Genomic DNA, 22345 nt, shown 5'->3' with positions numbered 1-22345 from the left:
TGACACTGCTTGGAGAAAAACAGTTAAGTTATCGCTGCTTTTGGTTCTGAAAACCCTGAATAACACCACTAAAGATTTTTGCAGTTTGTTGGCATGGGTGCTCCAATGACTTATGTGGTCAGTTTGCAGTTAGTGTACAAAGCAGTGTTTTTGATGAATCAGCATGAATTCTGTTTGCTTTAATAATATGCTTTTTATTTCACAGCTTTGGCTAGTAGGTCCTGGAAGCAGGGGTTTCAAACATCACCAAGGCAGACACTGGCTGTGATTGGTTCTCCCAAAAAATCACAGAGCCTGGGTGGGTTTGGGACGCCTCCACTCTTCCCTTAAGAATTAGGCATCAACACAATTTTCTCAGGAAAAGAGGTTGGATTTGTGGGCAAACCTGAGCCATCACTATGAGACTGGGGGTTCCTAAGCAGTAGGCTGTTCTACGTTACAAGCCATGATAGACCTTGGGGTAAAACAAACTATGATAGAGAGTTGTTAAGACCTGGGACAGTGATGCTCAGGATATGTTCAACTTATAGGGAGAAGGCAGGTGAATTGATGTTCTTCCTGGTTTCACTGCTGCTAGGACAGATTGCCCGAGAAATTATCCTGTTAGGGAATTAATGAAGTTGCAGCCACTTGGTCAAAAATTCCATATCTTTGTATCTGTCCTCATTGGCCTCTGCCTTGTGCAATTATTCATTATAACAAAATCTGCTAGAATTAGCCTCCTATTTTATTTTAAGACACTAAATAGTCATATCTACAGGATTGATTTTTACTATATTCTGGTTCCTTATTAATATAAATTCTCTCACACTAATCTGTTCATGAAAATTCATAGCCACAAGGACAAACAAAGGATTAAAAAAGTTTTATTACCATAACTGAATAGGAATCCATAATGCCACATCTGATCTCTTCTAGTGAAATTAATGTTAAAAAGTGATCACGATCTTTTCAAAGTTTCATGGAGGACTGTTACCTGCACAGGCCCTGGCTTCCAACTGTCCCTGTGTGAGCTCAACCCCCACTCAGTCCCAGGTCCCGTGCCCCTACTTCACCCCTTCCCCCAAACTCCCACTCCTGGTCCCCAGGTCCCGTCTCTCCTCCACCCCTTCCCTCAAATCCCCACTCTGCCCTGCCTCTTCCTGCCCCCACTCCACCTCGTTCTGCCACCTCCCATGAGCGCACCCCATCCTCGCTCCTCCCTCTGCCTCCTGCACGCTGTGGAACAGTCGATCTGCTGCAGGCGGGAGGTGCTGGGAGGGAGGGGGAGGAACTGATTGGCAGAGCCCCCGGCAGGTGGGCGGGGGAAGGCTAGGGAGAGGAGCTTGGTTACCAGTGGGTGCTAAGCACCCACTAATATTTTTCTGTGGGTGCTCCAGCCCTGGAGAACCCACAAAGTCAGCACCTATGGTTACCTGTCATTCCATGACTTCTCATTCTTCCCATCTTATATTCTGCTTTTAGAGATGGCAAGAGTGCTGCTCCAATAGCTATACCATCTATCATAGCACTGAATTTAAGAACTATGGGCTTCTTCTCCAAGCCTTCTGGCAGTTGTGGAAATTCATTGGTTTCAACTGGAGTCTGATTAACACTTGTTGGTGTCTTTTCAGAGGGCAATGGAGTTGCAACATCATCTTTTGCAGGCTGTGGGCTATTTAGAAGAAGAGATACCAGAAACAACTATTAGATATCCTAATGTATTCATTATACAGTACTGGCCTGATTCTCCCACAGAGCAGCATTAGCCCGTAAGAGGATAGAAAATAAGACAGGTCCATACAGGATGGCAAATAAGGCAAAACTTACGCTGTTGATGGTTGCCTGATGAGGTCTGAAATCTGTTTGGAAAGCTGATGAGAACTGCGCACCATCATGCTGTGTAGAGTGGCAGGGTGTTGAGGAATGTTGATGCTGATAGCTCCCACTTTCAACACTGCAGCATTATTTGTTTTCAATCCTCTTTGGGCACTATAAAGAGCTTGTGATTTGGCAATACTGCATTTGACTACAGTTCTAATAAACAACAAAATATGATTATTTGCATCTTTTTCTCAAAATATTTTTTAAAAATATATACATTGATATAGCTTTACAACAACAAATTAGCTGAATTATGAAGTATTAAGATGAACACACTTGAATTAGCAATTTATAAACTATATACATGCCTACTTAGTTTCTATTTATGCACACACAGATGCAGTACATGCTGTATAAGCAACTATGCAGTTTATTATATTTAACAAAATTATACGGCATGCATAACAAAATGTCCGTTCAATTATTATAAGAATGAAATATAATATAATTTGCGATTACACACAGTAGACTGCATACACACACTATACACACAATGAACACAATTGTGATTCTATATCACCTATTTCATCCTAATTTTTTCTCAAGAATTTTAAACCATCTTCTATAGTGACAGCTTCTCAGAGAGACTTTATTTTAACAACTACTAGACTACTGGACAGGATTCTGTCTCAATTTGTAGTTAATATGTAGCAAACTATTTGCTTTTTTGGTGTAGGAATATTCAAGTTTAAGTGGCCCTAACTTCACAAATGTAAACTTCAAACTACACTAATTTCAAAGGTGTCATCATATAATAAAGCTGTGAAAGAAACACAATTGCACTAAGTGTTTGTAATTCTAACAGTGTTTTTCATCTTCAATAACCACGCTATAAAGAATAACAAATCCATGACTATTTCTCAACTTTTTGGTCAGCTACTGGAATTTTACTCAGACAAGATTTCAAGTACTATAGCTTACACCAGGGGTCGGCAACTTCTGGGACACGACTTGCCAGACTAAGCACCCTGGCAGACCGGGCCAGTTTATTTACCTGCCACTTTGGCAGATTTGGTCGATCGCAGCTCCCACTGGCCGTGATTCACCGTCCCAGGCAAATAGGAGCAGCAGGAAACCGAAGCCAGCACATCCCTCAGCCTGTGCCTCTTCCCACAGCCCCCATTAGCCTGGGATGGCAAACTGCGGTGCTTAGTCTGGCAAGCTGTGTCCCAGAAGTTGCCGACCCCTGGCTTACACTATTATGGTTTAATACATATGATAGGAATATAATTTAGAAGAGGCAATATATTAGCAACATAGTTTGCCAATTAATACAGAATTAAATTTTCAACTTTCAGCTCAGATCATCTGAGCAGCAATTTCCTCTCAGGGGTATAACTAATATTCTTCATAGTATTGACATTATAATAATACAGTTAAGAGGAAAAATGGCATTTAATTTTTGGACAACCTGACTGCATAGTATTTATGTAATTATCTTCACAGGGTTAATGTTAAAGTAATTAAAAGTTATTTCAAGTGTTATTCTCTAACACTATGCCCAAGGCCTACCTAGCTCAAAGAACCCAAGAAGTGGGAGTACAACAAAGGGAATGTTTTTTCTGCTCATAGCAGGAGAGAACTGTGTCACTCTAATTCAATCACAGGCCTTCCAAACATCTGTTCTAACACTATTTTAACAGATTAAGAATAGATATTGCTGGGAGTTGAAAGAAGTTCCTGTTCAGGATCCCATGGCTAGAAGGAAGGCAGAAGCTTTAAGGGAACCAGATTGTCACTGACTAAAATTCAGGGTTAGAGAGAGTTGTTTAATTTTATTATAAAGTGCTCTCAAAGAAATGTGGAAGACACACTTCCAAGGAGGAAAAGTCCCAATTTGTTCATTAATGTTTTCAAAACAGCATTAGGCAAACATGCTTTCCTTCCAAAGTGGGTATGTGTGTTTTGTTCTAGCTTTTAAAAAATTAATAAAATATAAAACACATGGCCAACACAAAATAATACCACTATGTTTATGTTAGCATTCCCATACATCTCATTCCAAGCAGAAATTAACAGAGGGCAGCATTATGTTCCATACCTATGTCTCTCCCTCAACCACTCAACACTCCAGCACCAAAAGGCAACTAGCTGTGAGTCAGCCCAGAACACATTCCTTACAACAATGTTTCAAAAAAATTGACTCAACTAGCTGTTCAATCATCCTCAGTGTAACACTCAGCATGAAGGAACAATGAAGCAGTTTCCCCAATCAATGCCAAGACACCAACACAATCATCCACTACACAATTTGTTGAAAAAGTAAGTGTCATAGTCAGCATTAAAATATTCACTGTTTGATTCTATGTTAAAAAAATTCCCAGTTTAAAAATAACATTTGAATGCACACCCTGTCTTGGTGCTGAAATATGAGCAGTATTTCTAATACAATTTAAAGAAAAGCATTACGCTAATGTACCAGAAAGTGGAGGGGGGTGGGGAAACACAGAAACAAATATAGATCCAGTGTAATTAAACTAAATGATAGAAACCCACATTTCATTGGTTCCAGACTTCAGGCTCAAAACTCACAAATCTAGACTTCCTTTATATCTAACAACTAGGTTAACTGTGCTTCCTGGGCGAGTACTTAATTTTTCATTTAATTAAAATATCTTACTACAAGTGTCTGCTCTAAGATGCTGCCAACATGGAAGGCAGGTATTCAGAACACTTAAAACACCATCCCATTCATGCTTAACATGCATTATACATCTAACAAAAAAATGTATATAGCACTAGAGCTAGCTCAATATCATTCAAATGTTACTAAACAAACACTGAACCTGTTCACCAAATAATTCATTCAAGTAGTAGCTTTTGTGGTATTAGATCAGCTCTATAGATTGCCATTCTAAAAGGGAACAGCTGGAAAGCGATTTGGCAAACAGGAACTCATAGCTCTATCGGAAAACCTGTGGAAGTAGACTGAAGGGGAGAAAACTGCTGCAAGGTTCCATTCTACAGTACTTCCTGAACCAGTTACACGGGGCTCAGGAAGAACTGGATGGGAGAAGGAGGAAGAGGGAAAAGATGGGAAGGGTTTCCCCACCATCAAACAGGCTACAGTGCCAGTCCCAAACCCCACAGAACTTGGGAGTGATTAGAAAGGAGAAATCAGCAGCAGGCCAGCTGATATCTACATGGAGGCTCCGTGCCATATCTGTATCCCACAGCATTATCCCCACCCCTCACATCAGACTTCTGCATATGGAATTGCCCCAGAATCCCCGCAAAGGTATGTGGGGTTGATCAGTGGTAAGAAGGGACTCCCCACCAAGTAGGTGTTTTGGAAAATACAGTTTCTGCCTATATTTACATTTTTGCTCTGATGTCTGCAGAGTCAACAAGGGACAGGAACTTACAGGTTTGACCACTATCCTACTTCCAACCCCCAACGTTTTTTCTTGGTGTGAAGTCCCAGAGTTGTGGAAGACCTTATTTGGGTCTGAGAACAAGGGAAAGGGAGGAAGTGAACATGAAGACAACATAGTCCATTTCTATATGGGAGGGGAGACCCACGTGCACAGGGTCCCCTGCATATGTGGAAGTCAGGGAGTGGATTTGAAAGTGCTGTAAGTTTTAAATAGAACAGTATCTTTTAAAGATAACTAATGTGCGTACTTATAGTTTCAAATAGTATTTAATTATTAGATGCAAGAATAAAGTAAGTAAAGAGAAAGAGCCCATAGTGAAGTCGAAAAGAGTTATGTGACTGCAGTCAGTAAGAGCAGGCCCACAGTGGGATAAGAATGGTCTAATTAACCTGTTCTCTTTACCTGGATCAGCACCATTTCATATCATTAAAATATATAGTAGCAGCGTAAAGAACAGCCAAAGAATTAGGCTTTAATAGTTATTAAAACCAGTCTAGTTCTTCAGCAACTATAGCACAGTGCACACAATTCAGCAAAAGAGTAGACTGTTCAATGAACACCCATAAATTTTCTTAATATATAATTAGTGGACCACACTAACTAATTTAGAGTCTATTGTTTGTTAAGCTAGAATGTTATGAAGCAACAACTGGCTACACTCAAACACAGTAATAATGCAGCCTTTAACTACACAGCACAATGTTAATTGCAAGACTATTAAACATAATAATATGACATACAGAAACTCTTGTTTGGCTGTACTTGTTGGAGATGTAGGAAAATCCTCCAGTCTACAGATGAAAGTTGAAGAGAAAGCAAGAAAAACAAAAAGCAAATAAAGAATAAACATTCATGCAAAATTAGTTAAGTACTCGTAACCCACAATATGACAAATTATCTAAAAATATATTAAAATTTAACAGGTTGACCCTACGGTTTTTAGAAACTTTAGTAATTTTTCCCATTTTGTTGCATCCCTATTTTTGTATGTGCAAGATCAGAGACACTGCATTGAACAGAAACATGAATTTTAGCCACCTTCTGAAGTATTACATGGCTGACAGTTTAGAGCTTTTATCCACACTTGTTAAATATATACGTACATTTAGCAATTTGGCTATGGACAATATCAATAGTAGGGGGGTTTAGTACATAAAACAATATTGCAATATTTAGTTAGAATTTATACAGTGTAGAAAACTGGACACAAATTATTTTAAAAACTGTGACATGAGTGACTTTTCACGAGACAGTCTCCTTAGCCATCTCATCATTATGCATATTTTAAAGGCCAAAGTAGCATACTGAGGGTTACCCAACTAACATTGAGAAACGGCATGAAAGTGATTTACATCATGAAGAACTTTAATTTTAGTTGTAGTGCTCTGCAACTCAAAAGTAAAGAGATTCAAATGGAAAGGAAGTAAGAAAAATAAGCACACACTTCTAACCTGAGTTTGTGAACATAGCAAAAGAGCAAATTACATGGATATTTAGCAAATCATTCTAGGTGTTCATGCTTAAAAGGTGATATTTTAAAAATTTGTCAGTTGTATGGGATAAAGAACAGACCTTATAGAAGTAAAGCCATTTAAAGGACCATGCAACATGAGAGGTCAGAAAGTTCATCCTTTATGACGAAAGAAGATCTCATATGGGAAGAAACAGCATTAAAAGATTAAATACTCTGATTTAGGAACCTCTATGTATCATTCAGGGAAATCGCCAAACTTTTAAAAAGTAATTATTATAAACATTATAGAAATAACTACAGATACACGTAATGTCTTTGAGTCACTGTGTGTACAAAAATCAGGAGAAAATTTCTCAAGAAAACTATGATTTTGTGAAAAAAATATTTTTATTCAATGGATCTATTTCCTACCATTTTTCACAATACAACCATTCATTTATTTAGGCACTGATCCTGCAAACTCTTTTGCACATACCCTTTGCTAATGGGCATAGACCTACTGAAGTCCACATGAGTATTCATATCTGTATAGTTAAGTACATGCCTATGTGTTTAACTGATTGAGGTCATAGTTATAGATGACTGTACGTTCACCATAGCCCAAATACTGCTCACATGAGAACTCACATGAGTAGTCTCATTAACTTTGATGGAATTATTTATGTAATGCAAGCAGGATTTACTCCAAATACAAATGTTTGCACTGTATATTGTCTGGGGAAGAAAAATGGCTCTCACTATAAATGCTGTCATGAAACAAACAAACAAAAAAATGCCATAGTTAAAAAACCTTCTGTGTCTCTCAGGGTGTGTGTGTGTGTAAAAATTAGTTTTAGGAGCCGGACTTGAGACCCATTCCAACAATGAGCTCTACGTGGCTGCCCATATTGCTCTAGTGACTTAAAGGGGACTGTGCCCAGATTCAGACCTCATTATAAGATCAGGGCCCCGGCCTCCACAGTAAGTCCCATATATTTCTCTGTATGTACAGCTGACGCTCCATTTCTATACAAATGTGTTTTTGCTATTTTTAAATTGTTTTTGGCTTCACACTCACTGGATATTTGGTGTAATTCCCTCCAGCAGAACAATGTTAACACCACCTATATGAGCCGTGGCACAAGTCTCAGTCATCTTTTGGTGCAGAACATCTTTAAGAGGAAAGAGAAAATACTTTAGAAATACTGGAATATAGTAAAATATTTCCATATATGTCAATTACTTGCCAAAATACAGTACAAGCTAATGCAAATGTCACAATGTTTGATAATTCTATTAAATAGTCTCACATTGAAACACTAGCTGGTGAAGAAAAGTTGCAAAAATGTAAGCTACACTTTCATTTTTTTAAAGGATTTTCATTATATTTCAGTTTATTGAAGTTTTAAAGAAGTTTACATAAAATATTGCTTATGTAACATTTAGGTATTTTTAAACCATAATTACATACATCTGTTATTGCCTTGCTGGAAGATGTTCACTAAGTCAAAAAAAGCAAAAAGTTACTACATCACCTTTCATTTTTTCTTTTAGTGTGAAACTTCCATGAATCCTCTTCAGCTCTGATTCCATTGTTAGTCCACCAATATCTGCTTCAAGGTGTGTGCGATTCACCATGCCTATTCCAAAGACTATTAGAGTCACGTGCTGAGGTTCGGAAGTAACTAGACTGCGTTTCCTCTGTGTCTTGCTCAAGCTGCTATTGTCCTGTTCATTCTCAAACACAACTCTACATGCAGGTTCAGTAGGGCTCCGAACACCTGCACAAATATATACCAATTATTCAGTGAGAACTTGAGTAAATTGTCTATTGTGAAACCAGGAATCGCTCCTGCATAAGGCGGCGATGTTCTGGCTAACCATTGGTATGTCACTCATATCAGTCCAGTAACATTGTCACAACCGAGCAAAAACCAAGACACTATTGATAAAATAATAAATATAACTACAGATGATTTCATTATTGTGCTGCTAACAATTGCTGATCCCCTTGAACTAAAAATATTTGCTGAATGTTACAACCTAGAATGAGGATTTAATAGACACCACCATGACTATGTGGCCACCTATCAGCTTTCACAATAAGCAGCAGCCATGGTGACTAGTTATTAGGCATAGCTTCCTCCACTTACAACCGTAGCATGAGAGATTTTAGACAGGTTAAAACAAACAAACAAACAAACACAAATAAATAAAAAAGAGAAATTTGCCCCTTTGGAATGTTTCATCTTTAATTAGATTTCCTTAATATTTCTGGTTAGTCTAATGGACAGAAAGTTCTAGTAATTTAGTTCTGGAGGGAAAGTTTCCCTTTAAACATAACATTAAAAGAAATGTAATAATGGAATTTACATGTAGAGAATTACAGCTATTATCATTTGTCAATTAAATCGATGTCCATCACTTCCTCCATATCTAGTGGAAGCACTGATATCAATATAACACTTTCCCCTGCTTTTAAGTTTTACATTTTAATTTTTTTTTTTTTTTTTTTTTTACAAAATACTATATAGAAGTCTATGACCTATAACCTGAAGTGCCAAACACATTTCTGATGATATATAATTCAATAATAAATGTTCATCAACAAAAGTAATTTAGACATAAGGCCAATACTCAATTCTTAGTTCACTTTGTTGTGCCCAGTGTTTAAACATAAAGCAGTATACATAGGAAGATCACCCAACTTCTAAAGCTTTGGGAGAAATGCTCTCCCCAATGAAGTCAATAGTAGTTTGATATCAATGGAGCAAGTATTTCACCCTCTTCTTAAATTAAAACTTTTACAAAAGTTCTGAAGTTTTTCCTTTTTGAAGTGACTGAGGGCTTGTCTACACAGAGTGTCAGTATGGGTGTCAATTGGGGTGTAAATTTTAGTTTGCACCAATGTGTCGCACACTAATTGGCCTGTGTGGATCCTGCTGGTGTATACTAAAAGTTCTGTTGTGCATTAACCGAATCCTTTTTCACACAGTAGGTGTGTAACATAAGACTATCTGAAATGGGACTCCACTCCAAGCCCTGAGTAAAAATGACCTCCTTACTCAACTTCTGTTCCTTCTTTGTATTAAGAGTTATACCTACTCACTTTAGTTTAGGGGGGGAGAAAAAAAAAAAAACACTTGCTTTCCCATAGATGTTTTCATTTTGCAAGGCTGATGCAAGCTGGAGTCTACCCTGTTCTCACTTGATCAACAGAATTGTTAACAAAGTTTTAACTATGAGACAAATTCTGCCCTCAGTTACACAGTGCAACCCAAATGAAGACAATAAGTCTGCACAAACATACCAGAGAACAAAATTTGAAAACAATTGAGCTGAACAGGTACCTAATGGCAGAATTTGGTATCAAACTTGGAACAGAATGAAACTAGCTTGACTTTCTAATATCACAGGGAGTTTGTAGAGGTAGCAAATCAGGAGTTTACTTCCAATCAGGAAACATTTTGTCTGGAGGTCAATAAGATGCCAACCTGAACTCAATAATTCCATTTTACAGTCATTTTTCTGAGCAGAACTACACAAATACTGACAACTTTTAGTAAATCATTTAGGAGAGAATCTTCCCATTTGTAAAATCTATCACAGAAGTGGCCAACCTGAGCCTGAGAAGGAGCCAGAATTTACCAATGTACATTGTCAGAGAGCCACAGTAATATGTCAGCAGCCCCCGTACCTCACTCCCAGCACCTCCTACCCACCGGCAGCCCTACTGATTAGTGCCTCCCCCTCCGCCACCCTCCCCACAACTCCCGATCAGCTGTTTTGCAGCATGTAGAAGGCTGGGGGGGGAAGGGAGAGGAGTGAGGGCATGGCAGGCTCAGGGGAGGAGGCAGGAAGGTGTGGAGGAATACATCAAACCCCACTTCTCTGTCAGTGTAGAGCCCCCAAGCACCCCTATACCCGCTTCTCTGCCTGAGAAGGAGCCAGAATTTACCAATGTACATTGTCAGAGAGCCACAGTAATATGTCAGCAGCCCCCGTACCTCACTCCCAGCACCTCCTACCCACCGGCAGCCCTACTGATTAGTGCCTCCCCCTCCGCCACCCTCCCCACAACTCCCGATCAGCTGTTTTGCAGCATGTAGAAGGCTGGGGGGGGGGGGAGGAGTGAGGGCACAGGAGGCTCAGGGGAGAGGGTGGAAAGAGGTGGAATGGTGGCAGGGCCCATGGCAGTGAGCACTCCTTGGCACATTGGAAAGTTGGCACCTATAGCTTCAGCCACTGAGTAGGTGCCTATACAAGGAGCCGCATACTAACTTCTGAAGAGCCGCATGTAGCTCCGGAGCCACAGGTTGGCCACCCCTGTTCTACCAGAATCCAATACTACAAAAAAATGTGTAAATTAAATTATTTTCAACCCTAAAACATCTCACCTGTTGGCCCAAAAGTTTCAGATGATTTTTCTAAAATCCCTGTTGGATCAGAGATAAGTGAATAAAAATTCAGCAGTTTATACATATTTTGCCAGCACTCTGCAGATGGCTCACTCTGTTCTGACACTGTAATTGAATCTGAATCATCCATATGAATGGTCATGTGATCAACTACATCCTTTGAACCCTTCCTGGATACTTTAGAAGTTCTTCTTTCTGATCTCCCAAGAGAATTCTTGTTTCGAGATTCTTTTTTATTGTTCTCATTATTGGTTCTTTTGCTCTTTGCATTGTTTACTCTGTTGCCTCCATTGATGCTTCCTCGGGAGCTGCGGCTAAAGTCAGAAGAGCGAAAGTCTCTATGTTTGCGGGTTTTAAAGGTAGGTGTTGGAGAGGCTGACCCAGCAGTGTATCTGCTAAGTTTGATGTCCGTCTGTGTGGCTTTAATATCGTCTATCATTGTACTGAATTGATGAATAAGCCGAACCAGTGCCATATCTACATGCTGGCTTATGGACTGGCAGGAAACTGTAAAATTACAGTGAAAAGTATTATAGTAACGCTTGTTCAGGTCATGAAAAGAAAGGGCACTGGTGGAGTTTTGGGGTGTGCACATTGACTTCTCCATTACAACAGCACTAATGCTAAAAGTTGCCAACATCAATGCCGGTTTGAATTCAAGTGGAGGAAGATTGATGGCTCCTTGCCTAACAGAAAAAATATAGAATTTAAGGATTTTTTAAAAAGAGAAGGCCAGCATTAAATAGCTTTTATATAAAAAGGTTCAATAAATTAGTAATATAACAACATTCAGTTTCTTCAGGAGATCACCTCTGCACTATCGTTTATTAATTTTTACTATACAGTTTACCAATATTATACAATATATTGATTACAGCAGAAACAATAGAAGCGAGAGTCATTTTGGGTCAATATTTTATTCTGTGAAATGTGTAGTTTGATATGTAATTTGTCAATTTTACCATCCAGTTTTGTCTAAGACATTTTGCAAACAAAGAAGTAATATATAGTTTTATTCAGTAAATGACAATTACATTACAGGGTTGGAACAGCCTAAACCCTGTCAACATCTCTACTCCCAATCCCCTTAGCCTCAGGTCCTGTCTCCAGCCTTTCCTGTTGCAGACCTCAAAATTGCATAAGCAGCTGGGTCTCTGAGGTTACGCTTATATTTCTAAAAGTGAAATACAAAGAAATCAAAATGCTTTAGGTGTAGCTTTTCCAAGTGAAAGTAAATTAAAACTTAATGAAAGACTGTTTTCCCATTCTGTGAGGATGTGTTTCAGAAAGTCAAACCGAACTTGAACAGTGAAAAAAGCAATTACTGTACTCTTACCCATATAATTTAAAAATATTTAATAATATACCTTCGTGCTCTCTTGCTTTTTCTCTCTTTTGTTGTATCTGAATCAACAATGTCTGCCCTGAGACAGTCCAAAGTGCCTGAGAATGAAAGATACTCTCCGAAATACATTCTATAGCACAGTGGCACTGCATCTTGAGACTGAATTCCTGTATGGCTCAGAAGAGGTTTGAAAACAACCTACAAAAATATAAGATCTCTGAATTAGCTCTGTTGCCTACAGATTTCTTGTACTTCTGTTTCCTTGCTTCAGAAATGAGTTTTAATTTTTTGCTGTTATTATTTATCATAAAACTAGGGTATTTGTGATAGGCCCACTATATAAACTGTAAAATAAAAAAGATTTCCTTTTAAACTTAATTTAATTTGTATTGTTGTTAAAAAGTACAAATCCAAGATTTAGACAGAGAAGAAATGTAATGAACCTATTTATCCCAAAAAGCACAGTAAAACTCCTATGCAGCATATTTACCTCAGCCACTGGTTGCTTTACATTTAAAGCTGGATGGAGGGGGTTTCATCCAATTGCAGCACCAGCTTTCTGACTGGACAAGGAAATAAGTCTGCAAGGAAGACCTTCCACACAAAGGACCCAGATTCAGTTTATTCAAAATCCCCTAGCTCTTCAGATTTAAAGGGAAATGCACTCTCAGTCCTCACTCTTGAAAACGTTAGGAGACTCTCACAAAACTTTCTTGAGACTTCTGTCCCCACAAAATGTTGGATACAATACAAGGTGGAACAATATAATCACCTTACGTTTTATTTTGGTTTTATCAAACATTTTTTCCTCCCAACAAACTCCAAAACTTATTAAATACCCACCTGCGCATCTGCAAGTTGAACAGCAGGAAATCCCTGGTTACCCTCTTCTACACCCGCAATGTCGTCCTGACTGGTGCTATGCTGAGAATGTGTCCCATCCAAAGTGTTCTGGTCACTAGACAGAACTGTATTGAAGTCTGAAGCAGAGGGTATTGTAGGAAGATTGGGTGCAACACCTACAAAATAAATCCCTGTATGAACACTCCATAACACCGCAGGAAGTCATAACACTAAGTGACTCTACATTGTCTAGACAAAGAATAAAACTCATAAAAAGGATAGTTATGTAGAAACAAGTGGAATACTCAGAAGTCAAGTTGTAGCCTTGTTGATCCCAGGATTTTAAGAGAAACAAGGTGGGTGAGGTAATCTCTTTTATTGGACCAACTTCTGTTGGTGGAGAAAGAAGCTTTTGAGCAATCTAAAGCTCTTCAGTCCTTTTTCTACTGACCTCAGAAGAGCTTTGTGGGGCTCGAAAGCTTCTCTCTCTCATTTCAGAAGTTTGTCCAATAAAAAGATATTACTTCATCCACTTTGTCTCATTACAAGTCAAGGTTTTTACTAGGCTACTAATATTAGAAAATAGCTCTTCAAAGAGTGCTTTGAATTACCATGACATTTAATGTATTTAAGTATCTACAGCTAACGTCAACAAGCTGATCCTTAGAGTATTTGTGGAAAATAATGTACCATACTCTTATTAAATATCAAAATACTTAAAGTTAGTTTGGTAAATTTGTGCAAAAATAAAAATAAATACCACCCAAATCAAAATATAGGATTTGTTGGCCTAAAATGTAAAGCTTCCATGAATTAGTGAGCCTGAGCGACATGTTTGTGTTGTAAGAGAATCAGTTTCCAATTTATTATTACAGAAAACTCAACAAAAAGAACGGTGCTTACCTTAATATAACTATTGGTTTTTGAGATACACTGTCCACATGAGTTCTATTCGTTGCGAGCACACACTCCATGTACACATAATTGAATTATTTTTAGGCAACAGTGCCCATTGCGGCCACACATATGCTGAAGCTGTCCTTATGTCGCCTTCACTAGACAGCATAAAAGGTGCAAAGGGCCAAATATCCCTCAGTTCTTTTGCCAGCACAGAATCCCAGAGGAATAGGACTCCATAGTGGCAGGTAAGGAGGGCAGGTTATACAATCCATGTAGACAACACATCTTGAAGAATCATAGTTACTGTACAGTAAGTAACCAATGTTTATTATTCAAATGTTTCCCCACTTGGATTCTATTCTTGATAACTAACAAGTTCTTGTCTGTTTGCTTGGAAATAGAGAGTTGCAATCCAACTGAAAGAGCGGCAGGGCGTACACAGACATGTGGATGCTGAGACGGAAGCAAGTGGGAGACTAAGGGAGTCAGCCAGCTGAGTTTCCCAGCAAAGAAAAGCAGAGAGGTAGGATATTTTCCCTTGATTTGAAACTAGCTCTACAAGGAAGAATCCTCAATGGAAGGAAAACTGCACCTTGCCAGCAGCACTGCTAGCTCTTCCTCAACCTGCACCTCCAAGGGCCCTGATAGCTTCTACCCAGGTCCTGGTCTTGACTTGCTGGGAATGCACACTGCATGTTCCTTCTGAAGAAAGCCAGGCATGGGGAACTACCCAGTAAGAAGTATCTGCTGCTGGGGTCCCTCAAGAAACAAGTGAGCTACAGGAGGGGGTGACTCATTTGCATGGTACCCGGTAGCACTAGGACTTCATCGACAGAACACACTTGGAAACATCTGGGATGGAGGATGATAACTGATTACAAATGACTTCAGCATCACCAGAGCAGAAAAAAGAACCACCTGCATTAAAGGTAGGAGAAGACTGTTGGCTACCCTGGGCATTAGACAGTGCACCCTTCCCCACCCCACCCCAGAACCTCTGTCAATTAGAGGTCAAGAATCAGTATGCTGTACTGGCTACGGGAGGAAAGGAGAAGACCCTGCCAATGCCTGAGGAGGAGAAGACACCTGGCCTCAAAGCTGTGTGTTCCATAGCCACTAGTCCCCAAGAAGGGAACATAAAGTGGTGGTTGTAGGGAAGTCCCTTCTGAGGGAGATGGAGGCACACATTGTATTCTTGCCGGCAAGTTAAAATAGTATGGGCTGGATGAATGAACTATAAGGTGGATAGAAAGCTGGCTAGATCATCGGGCTCAACGGGTAGTGATCAATGGCTCCATGTCTAGTTGTCAGCCGGTATCAAGTGGAGTTGCCAGGGTCCAGTCCTGGGGCCAGTTTTGTTCATATCTTCATTAATGACTGGAGGATGTGTGGACTGCACTCTCAGCAGTTTGCAGATGACATTAAACTTGAGGTGGTAGATACCCTGGAGGGTAGGGATAGGATCAGAGGGACCAACAAATAGGGATTGCCAAAAGGTTCAACCAGGACAGTGCAGAGTCTATATTTAGGCGGAAGATTATGCACTGTTACAGACTCTAGGAGAATGGCTAGGACCAGTTTCTGCCAGAAAGGACTCTAGTGACGGAAGCTGGATATGAGTAACAGGTGCCTTGTGGCAGAAGGCCTCGGAATTTTGGGTTGTGTATGTAGGGGCATGCAGCAGATGGAGGGGATGTTATCATTCCCTCTATTCCGACATGGTGAGGCTCATCCTGGGAGTACTGTGTCGTTTTGGGCACCACACTCAAGGATGGTGGAAAAATTGGAAGAGTCCAGCAGGAGGCAACAAAGTATAGGGGGCTTGGCAGCAACTGACTTATGGAGGATAGGGCTGAGGAAACGCGGATTGTTTGTCTGCAGAGAGAGAATGGGAGGGGAATTTGTAGCTGCTCTCAATTCTGAAGAGGGGTTCAAAGAGGAATGGGATCTAGACTGCTCTCAGTGGTACAGATGACATAACAAGGAACTGGTCTCAAGTTGCAGTGGGGGAGGTTTAGGTTGGATATTAGAAAAAACTTTTTCACTAGGAGGGTGGTGAAGCACTGGAACTGGTTACCTAGGGAGGTGGCGGAATCTCCTTCCTTAGACGTTTTTAAGGTCAGGCTTGACAAAGCCCTGGCTGGGATGCTTTAGTTGGGGATTGGTCTTGCTCTGAGCAGGGGGTTGGACTAGATGACCTGAGGTCCCTTCCAACCCTGATATTCTATTATTCTAAATAAACTCATGCCATTAAATACTATACAACTGTTTAACAAAGATCATTTAAAATCAAGTTCACAACAATCTCACTTCGTGGTTCTTTTCACAGAATAACAGGTTACAGATTTAACAGGTTACAGAATCAGAGTCACAGTCGGTGAACGCCTTCACACACATGTAAAGTTAAGCACTCACAATGTGTTTGCAGGATCGGAGCATGTATTTGTTCTACCATAATTACAAGATAATAATTATATTCTGAGATTAACAAAGAGAGGCTAAAGGACGGTTAATAAATTAAAAAGGAGGGACCTTCAAATTATAAATAGAAAAACTGAAAATTAAAATATTCACATTTGAAGATTATGAACAAGGAAAGGATTACAAAAGGACTATGGAAAGACCAGTAAACTGCTGTAAATTATCTTGTTTAATGTGTTTTAGCACATTTTTTAATCCTTCAATCCCATCTCTCCTTTCTTTTTTCCCCACCTTCATTCCCTCTCATGTCCTCTCACTACCTTCCCTTCAGGTTAAAGCTCATCTTTCTCAAAACAAAAGAAATATGTTTGGTTATATTTAGCTTCCAAACTGAACAGGGAGAAAGAGGATCTGTTTTTCCTGTGTAAACTAACATATACACAAAAACAAGACGTTTATTGTGCAGACGAAAGCCTTGCTGACAAAAAAAGTCTGAAAAGAAAGGTCTGCAACACACTGTGACATTTGAAAAATTCCCATTAATTCCTTGGGAGCAGAACCGAGCCTGAACAAAGGAAATCAAGGATTTTCAGGCTTTTTTTAAAAAGCTATCTTTCAGCAGTTAGACAACTCTGCCTTCTTTGCTTTAGGAGTTATCTTGTTTTCGTTCATGCATATTTTTTTCATGAGTTTGAGACTCTGAGGGAGTTTTTCAGAAGTGAGACTCTGACGGAACCATGTTGGGATGACGTGCAACTTGAAAATGCTGAATAAAGAGCCAGTGTGGACAGAAGACAGAATACAGAGATTTGCATATTATGTAAAGGCAGTTTTATGACCTCCATCACTGTAATATTTAAGTGCTACAAATACACTAATGCATTTATGCTACCACCACTTCTCTGATATAAAGAAGTATTATTAAACCCATTTTACAGAGGAGGAACAATAAAAATTAGCATATGGTAATTATACAGATTTCTGCATTCTGACTGGCCAACAACAACTACAAGAATCAGAGTATAGAAATCTGCATACAGGAAAGCTCGGAAGTAGACTGATCATGCAAATCAAATACCCTGCACCAGAATGCAAGGAATTGCATAACTCAGGGAAAACTGATAAACTATGCAATATCTTTGAAGTCCAATCATAGTTAACAATACCTGTTGGAAGGCTATTGTGTCCAGATTTGGTGTTGGGAGACTCTTGCACTATACCTCCTCTGTTGCCAACAGCATTTGACATCCAGTTATAGAAACTCACAGATGATGGTTCAGACAACAAAGGATGTTCAGATAATATGTCTGTGGCCATGGTATTTCCTGTATTAATAAATCAGTTTTAAGAAAGTTTTAAAGGCCACGACACCAAAATTACGGTGTAAAATTGGTACACAACATAAGTATATTGATAATAGAAAACAGGTGAGGTACCTTTACTGTTAACTTATTCCGATATATAGGAATTTCTCAAGGGATATTTCAGAAAAGGTATAAAAAAAATAGACAGCACTCTTGCAAACTATTGGTGCTGGGGAAGTCCACCCCAACCCTAGGCTTCAGAGCCTGAGCTCTGGCCCAAGCTGCAACTTCAAAGTGCTATCCATACAGCTATTTTTAGAGCACTAACACAAGCCCCACTAACCCCAATATGTCAAACTGGGCTTGAAGGCTCACTTCAAAATCCTGTGTATACACACACACACACACAGTAGTAAGAATACATAAAATGAAAGCTTTTTAAAAAAAATTGTAATTATTTGGTTGTCATCTTCTCCCCCAACCTTCCATACTTCAGAGTAGGGGTGATCAAAAAAGCAACAAGATGACCTTACAAGAGCTTACCACTGTAAAGCACCTAGTACACCAAGGCCTCAATCCTGTTCAGAGCCTCCAACTGCTACCATAAAAACAACAGGAATGGTAACAAACAGAGAGTCAGGAAATACAAAGTTAACCTTCTCGGTCCCAGGACTTTGGAGCTGTGCTCCGGCTGCGCTCCAGTTCCAGGCAAAAACCTGCAGCTCCACTGCTGTGGATCTGCTCCACGCTCCAGCACCATGCTCCACTTCAAAGCCCTGCTCAGTATGGTATTGTTTTAATTCTTTTATTTCTGCTTTTCCACTGAAACCATAGATTTATAGTATAAGTTTTGATACTAGTTTTCAAATTACAGGATGTGCAATGAGAATTAATGTTATGTACTTGCAGACTCTTACTTTAAAATTAAGAACTGTAATGATGTGTTTTTACATATTTATTTTGCTTTTTGGCTTTGGGCATTTTTTTTTAAAGCAGAGCTAAAGGAAAGTGTTAGCATTTAAAATTGAGATCTTCATTTTGTGAGGTGCTCATGTAGGGAGATTTCTTCAAAATCACCGAGTTACTAAACAACATATGTGTTCAGCTCCCCTTCAGATCAGCCATTCCTGAAGACAGAGACACTACGTAGACGCAGCAGTGACAAAGGAGGAGAGAACAAGGGCTAGTCCACACTACTGCAGTCTATCAGCACAGCGGCATCAATGCAGCTGAGCTGCTGTAGCACGTCCGGTGAAGATGCACTATGCCGATGGGAGAGCGCTCTCCCATCAGCATAATGACTCCACATCAATAAGAGGCTCTCCCATTGACATAGCATGGTGTAGACACCACTTTAAATCCATATAATTTACGTCATTTTTCACACCTGTAAGTCAATATGTTGCTTAAGTGGTAGCATAGACTAGCCTCAAGTAAGCAAACAAGAAACAGAGCAGCTGACTGTCGGGGAGGGACATAAGGCAAGAAGGTGAGCAGCAGCCCTAGTGCTAGTCCAAGATACAATGGATGGAAGTTGAAGCTAGACAAATTCAGACAGGAAATAAAGCACAAATTTTAACAGTGAGGATAATTAACCATTGGAACAACTTACCAAGGGTTGTGGTGGATTCTCTATCAAGCAATTTTTAAATTAAGATTGGATTTTTTTCCCTAAAAGATTTACTGCCTGTTTGAACTGAGGCATATCAGGGAAGGCCTATGGTCCATGTTATGCAAGAGGTCAGACTTGATGGTCACAGTGGTCCTTTCTGTCTTTATAATCGATTAATCATATTGGACACACTTCTCAAGAGGAGTTATATACAAAGTTTCTCAGTTCTGTTGTTTCAATGGTTGTATGCACACACACACACACACACACACACACACCATACCATTCTTGGAAAGAGATCAGACATGCAAAATTTCACTTCAAAATTCTATTTTTTCGTAATGTTATAAAAATGTAAATATATGTGGGGGGTGGGTGAGGTGGTGTTAAAATATAGCAGTCACCACTAGGAACTGCTTTAATAACCTTACTGCTTCTTTAGAAAGTCAGAAGGAAAAATATCTTAACACCTTTGGGGAAGCATTGTTTCTTTTTTGATGATAAGCCCTTCATAAGGTAAACTGAAAAATTCCAAAGACGTAGCCTGTACAGTACCTGTTCTTGTTAAAGAACTACTTTTAACTGCCGTAGTACTTCTTTGAGGAGTCCCTTCAAGAAGATTATGCAAACTAGGAAAACTTCCAGTAAGGTAGCTGAGTAGGCTCTCCTTTCTTGGACTTTCCTTGACTGGCATTCCAGAACGGCCAGCATGCACTGGTGAATCCGTGGCTGTGTCTCCACTAGTATAGCTCAAGGACTGGTAAGGATGTATACCCTTTCACACACAAAACACAAAATGGCAAGTAATCTATATACATGTAACAAAATCAAAATAAGTAATCATTAAGTGCTATGAACACTTTATTAAGCCTGAACAGAAGACCAGAATCCAGAAACTCAGGGATCATAATCTGGCTCTGATACTAACTCTTTTGGCAGAACTCTTGTGGAGAACTCTGACTACTGTTAACGCTGGAAGACAATACCAGCACTAAGGCTACAATCAGAGAAGCCTAACAAACAAAACCTTTTTACTATTATCCTCAAAACAAGAGTCACTTTTAGCTAATACCATCATTGGAACCAAAATCAAGGAGGAACTCTCTCTAAGAATATCTAGATTATTTATGTACAGAAAATATAATAAGGGTCTGCAGTATAATACCACCAGTGACAGCAGACTTTATACATCATATTCCTAAATTGCATGTTTTAGCCAAAAATTTCCAATTTGTGCACACAACCACATATTTTATCCTAAATATTACTCATGTGCACCCATACATTTTGGAATCCACAATTTAATGGTCTGTTTTTGAAAGTGGGAACCTAGAGTTAACTGCTGGGGCAAGGGGGGAACTACAGTGATTAAATAATGTAACTCTTTTCTACAGTATAATGAACATGGCTTAATTGCATAGTATGCATTATATTGGTTAGTGTTTAATCCAGATGAAAATTATTTTGGGGACACAAAATCAAACTTAAAATAGATTGCAAACAAAACACTTTTCTCCCCCCATATCTTCCAAGTTACAGTATAAACTTACCTTTATTTTCAGAGCAGAATCATTGTGAGTATGGGTCTTGGATAATTTCCTCATGATCTCAGCCCCAGTTACAGGCCCAGAAGAAACTCCAGCAGGTGGAGGACGGCTAGCTGTTCCTTCTAGGAGCATTGTGTGTTCACTGACTGTAGCTGAACCATGTAAGAATTGTACAAATTAACTTGATGTTAAACAAGTCCAAGAGTATCTATTATGTACGCTTATTCCCAAACCAACACGTACACATCCATGCTTTTGCATTTTGGAACACAGATGGCAGAGCGACTAATCTAAGCAAAATCTAACGAAGAACAAAACCCCATGCATGTGCCAGTTGGCATGTATACAAGAGTATAATGCAGTTGTCAAGCATGTTTTGAAATTATACTAAGACAGCTTCTAAAATTTTATATCACGGTGTAGCGGGGTGGTCATCCTGCTCCAGCCCTGGAAGGGTACAAGCAGCCCTGGGGAGGGCTGCACTGGTAAAAGCAACCCTGCAGAGGGCTGCAGCTCTGAAAGCTGGGCTGATTGGGAAAGCAGCCACAGCTGTAGCTGGCTTAATAAGGGCCCAACTGGCCTTATAAGAGGGCAATGGGCCAGGAGCAAGCAGTCTCCCACTAGCTGAGGAGAGAGATGGACCTAACTGATTAAGTGCTAAAGGGTACTGGAGTGAAGCAGGGCTGGGGAAAGGCTAGAGGAGCTGGGGAGCTCCAGGCTGGCAACCCCTCAGGCAGCAGGGCCTTGTACAAGGCCCCTGGAGGTACTGGGATGGAGGGAAAGGCAGCAGGTCAATACCTCCCTTGCCTATGATGACTGGCTTGATACAGACTACAGTTGGCCCCAGTGAAAGGGGGGCTTGATGGTGACTGGCAGTAGCCCATAGGCTGAGGCAAGGTGGGGATAGAGAGTTGGGGGTTCCCCTGGGTGGGGAGACCCTGAGACTGCAGGGGTATTGCCAGGGGGCAGCACCCCAAAGATGAAGGGTACCGGGGTCCGAGAGGGACACAGGGGCCAGCGGCAGTGGGACACCGGCCGGCAGAGGGTGCTCTGCACTGGAAAGAGCTAATTCCCTGAGACAACCAGCAGGAGGTGCCACAGGGGTGAGTCCCGCAACCATTACACACGGAAAATACCTAACAAAGACAGACACATAGCTACAACCATTCAAATGCATGAAATAAGTCTACAATGTCAGAGACAGCACATAATATGAGTTAAATGTGCATGAGTCAACTAATTAAGCTGAAGTATTTTATGTT

At 39.9% G+C, this 22345-nt stretch overlaps 1 protein-coding gene across 10 annotated transcripts in view; it reads right to left on the bottom strand.

Annotated features, from left to right (window-relative positions):
* BLTP1 (bridge-like lipid transfer protein family member 1) overlaps window positions 1-22345 on the bottom strand; it is a 228022-nt gene that overhangs the window by 72160 nt on the left and 133517 nt on the right. For 9 of the 10 annotated variants that reach the window (XM_075066261.1, XM_075066262.1, XM_032776032.2 and 6 more), the window contains 11 exons: window positions 21087-21235; window positions 20092-20311; window positions 17787-17945; window positions 13300-13475; window positions 12479-12654; window positions 11091-11797; window positions 8229-8474; window positions 7772-7865; window positions 5981-6031; window positions 1810-2016; window positions 1416-1654 (listed from right to left, as the gene is read on the bottom strand). In XM_075066261.1, the coding sequence (XP_074922362.1) occupies window positions 1416-1654; window positions 1810-2016; window positions 5981-6031; window positions 7772-7865; window positions 8229-8474; window positions 11091-11797; window positions 12479-12654; window positions 13300-13475; window positions 17787-17945; window positions 20092-20311; window positions 21087-21235 (2424 nt within the window). The remainder of the gene's footprint in view (window positions 1-1415; window positions 1655-1809; window positions 2017-5980; window positions 6032-7771; window positions 7866-8228; window positions 8475-11090; window positions 11798-12478; window positions 12655-13299; window positions 13476-17786; window positions 17946-20091; window positions 20312-21086; window positions 21236-22345) is intronic. The other variant, XM_032776033.2, reaches the window with a different exon arrangement.

Source organism: Chelonoidis abingdonii, chromosome 5 (assembly GCF_003597395.2).
Source record: "Chelonoidis abingdonii isolate Lonesome George chromosome 5, CheloAbing_2.0, whole genome shotgun sequence".
Classification (NCBI taxonomy): Eukaryota; Metazoa; Chordata; order Testudines; family Testudinidae; genus Chelonoidis; species Chelonoidis abingdonii.
This window is presented reverse-complemented; position numbering and strand designations above follow the sequence as displayed.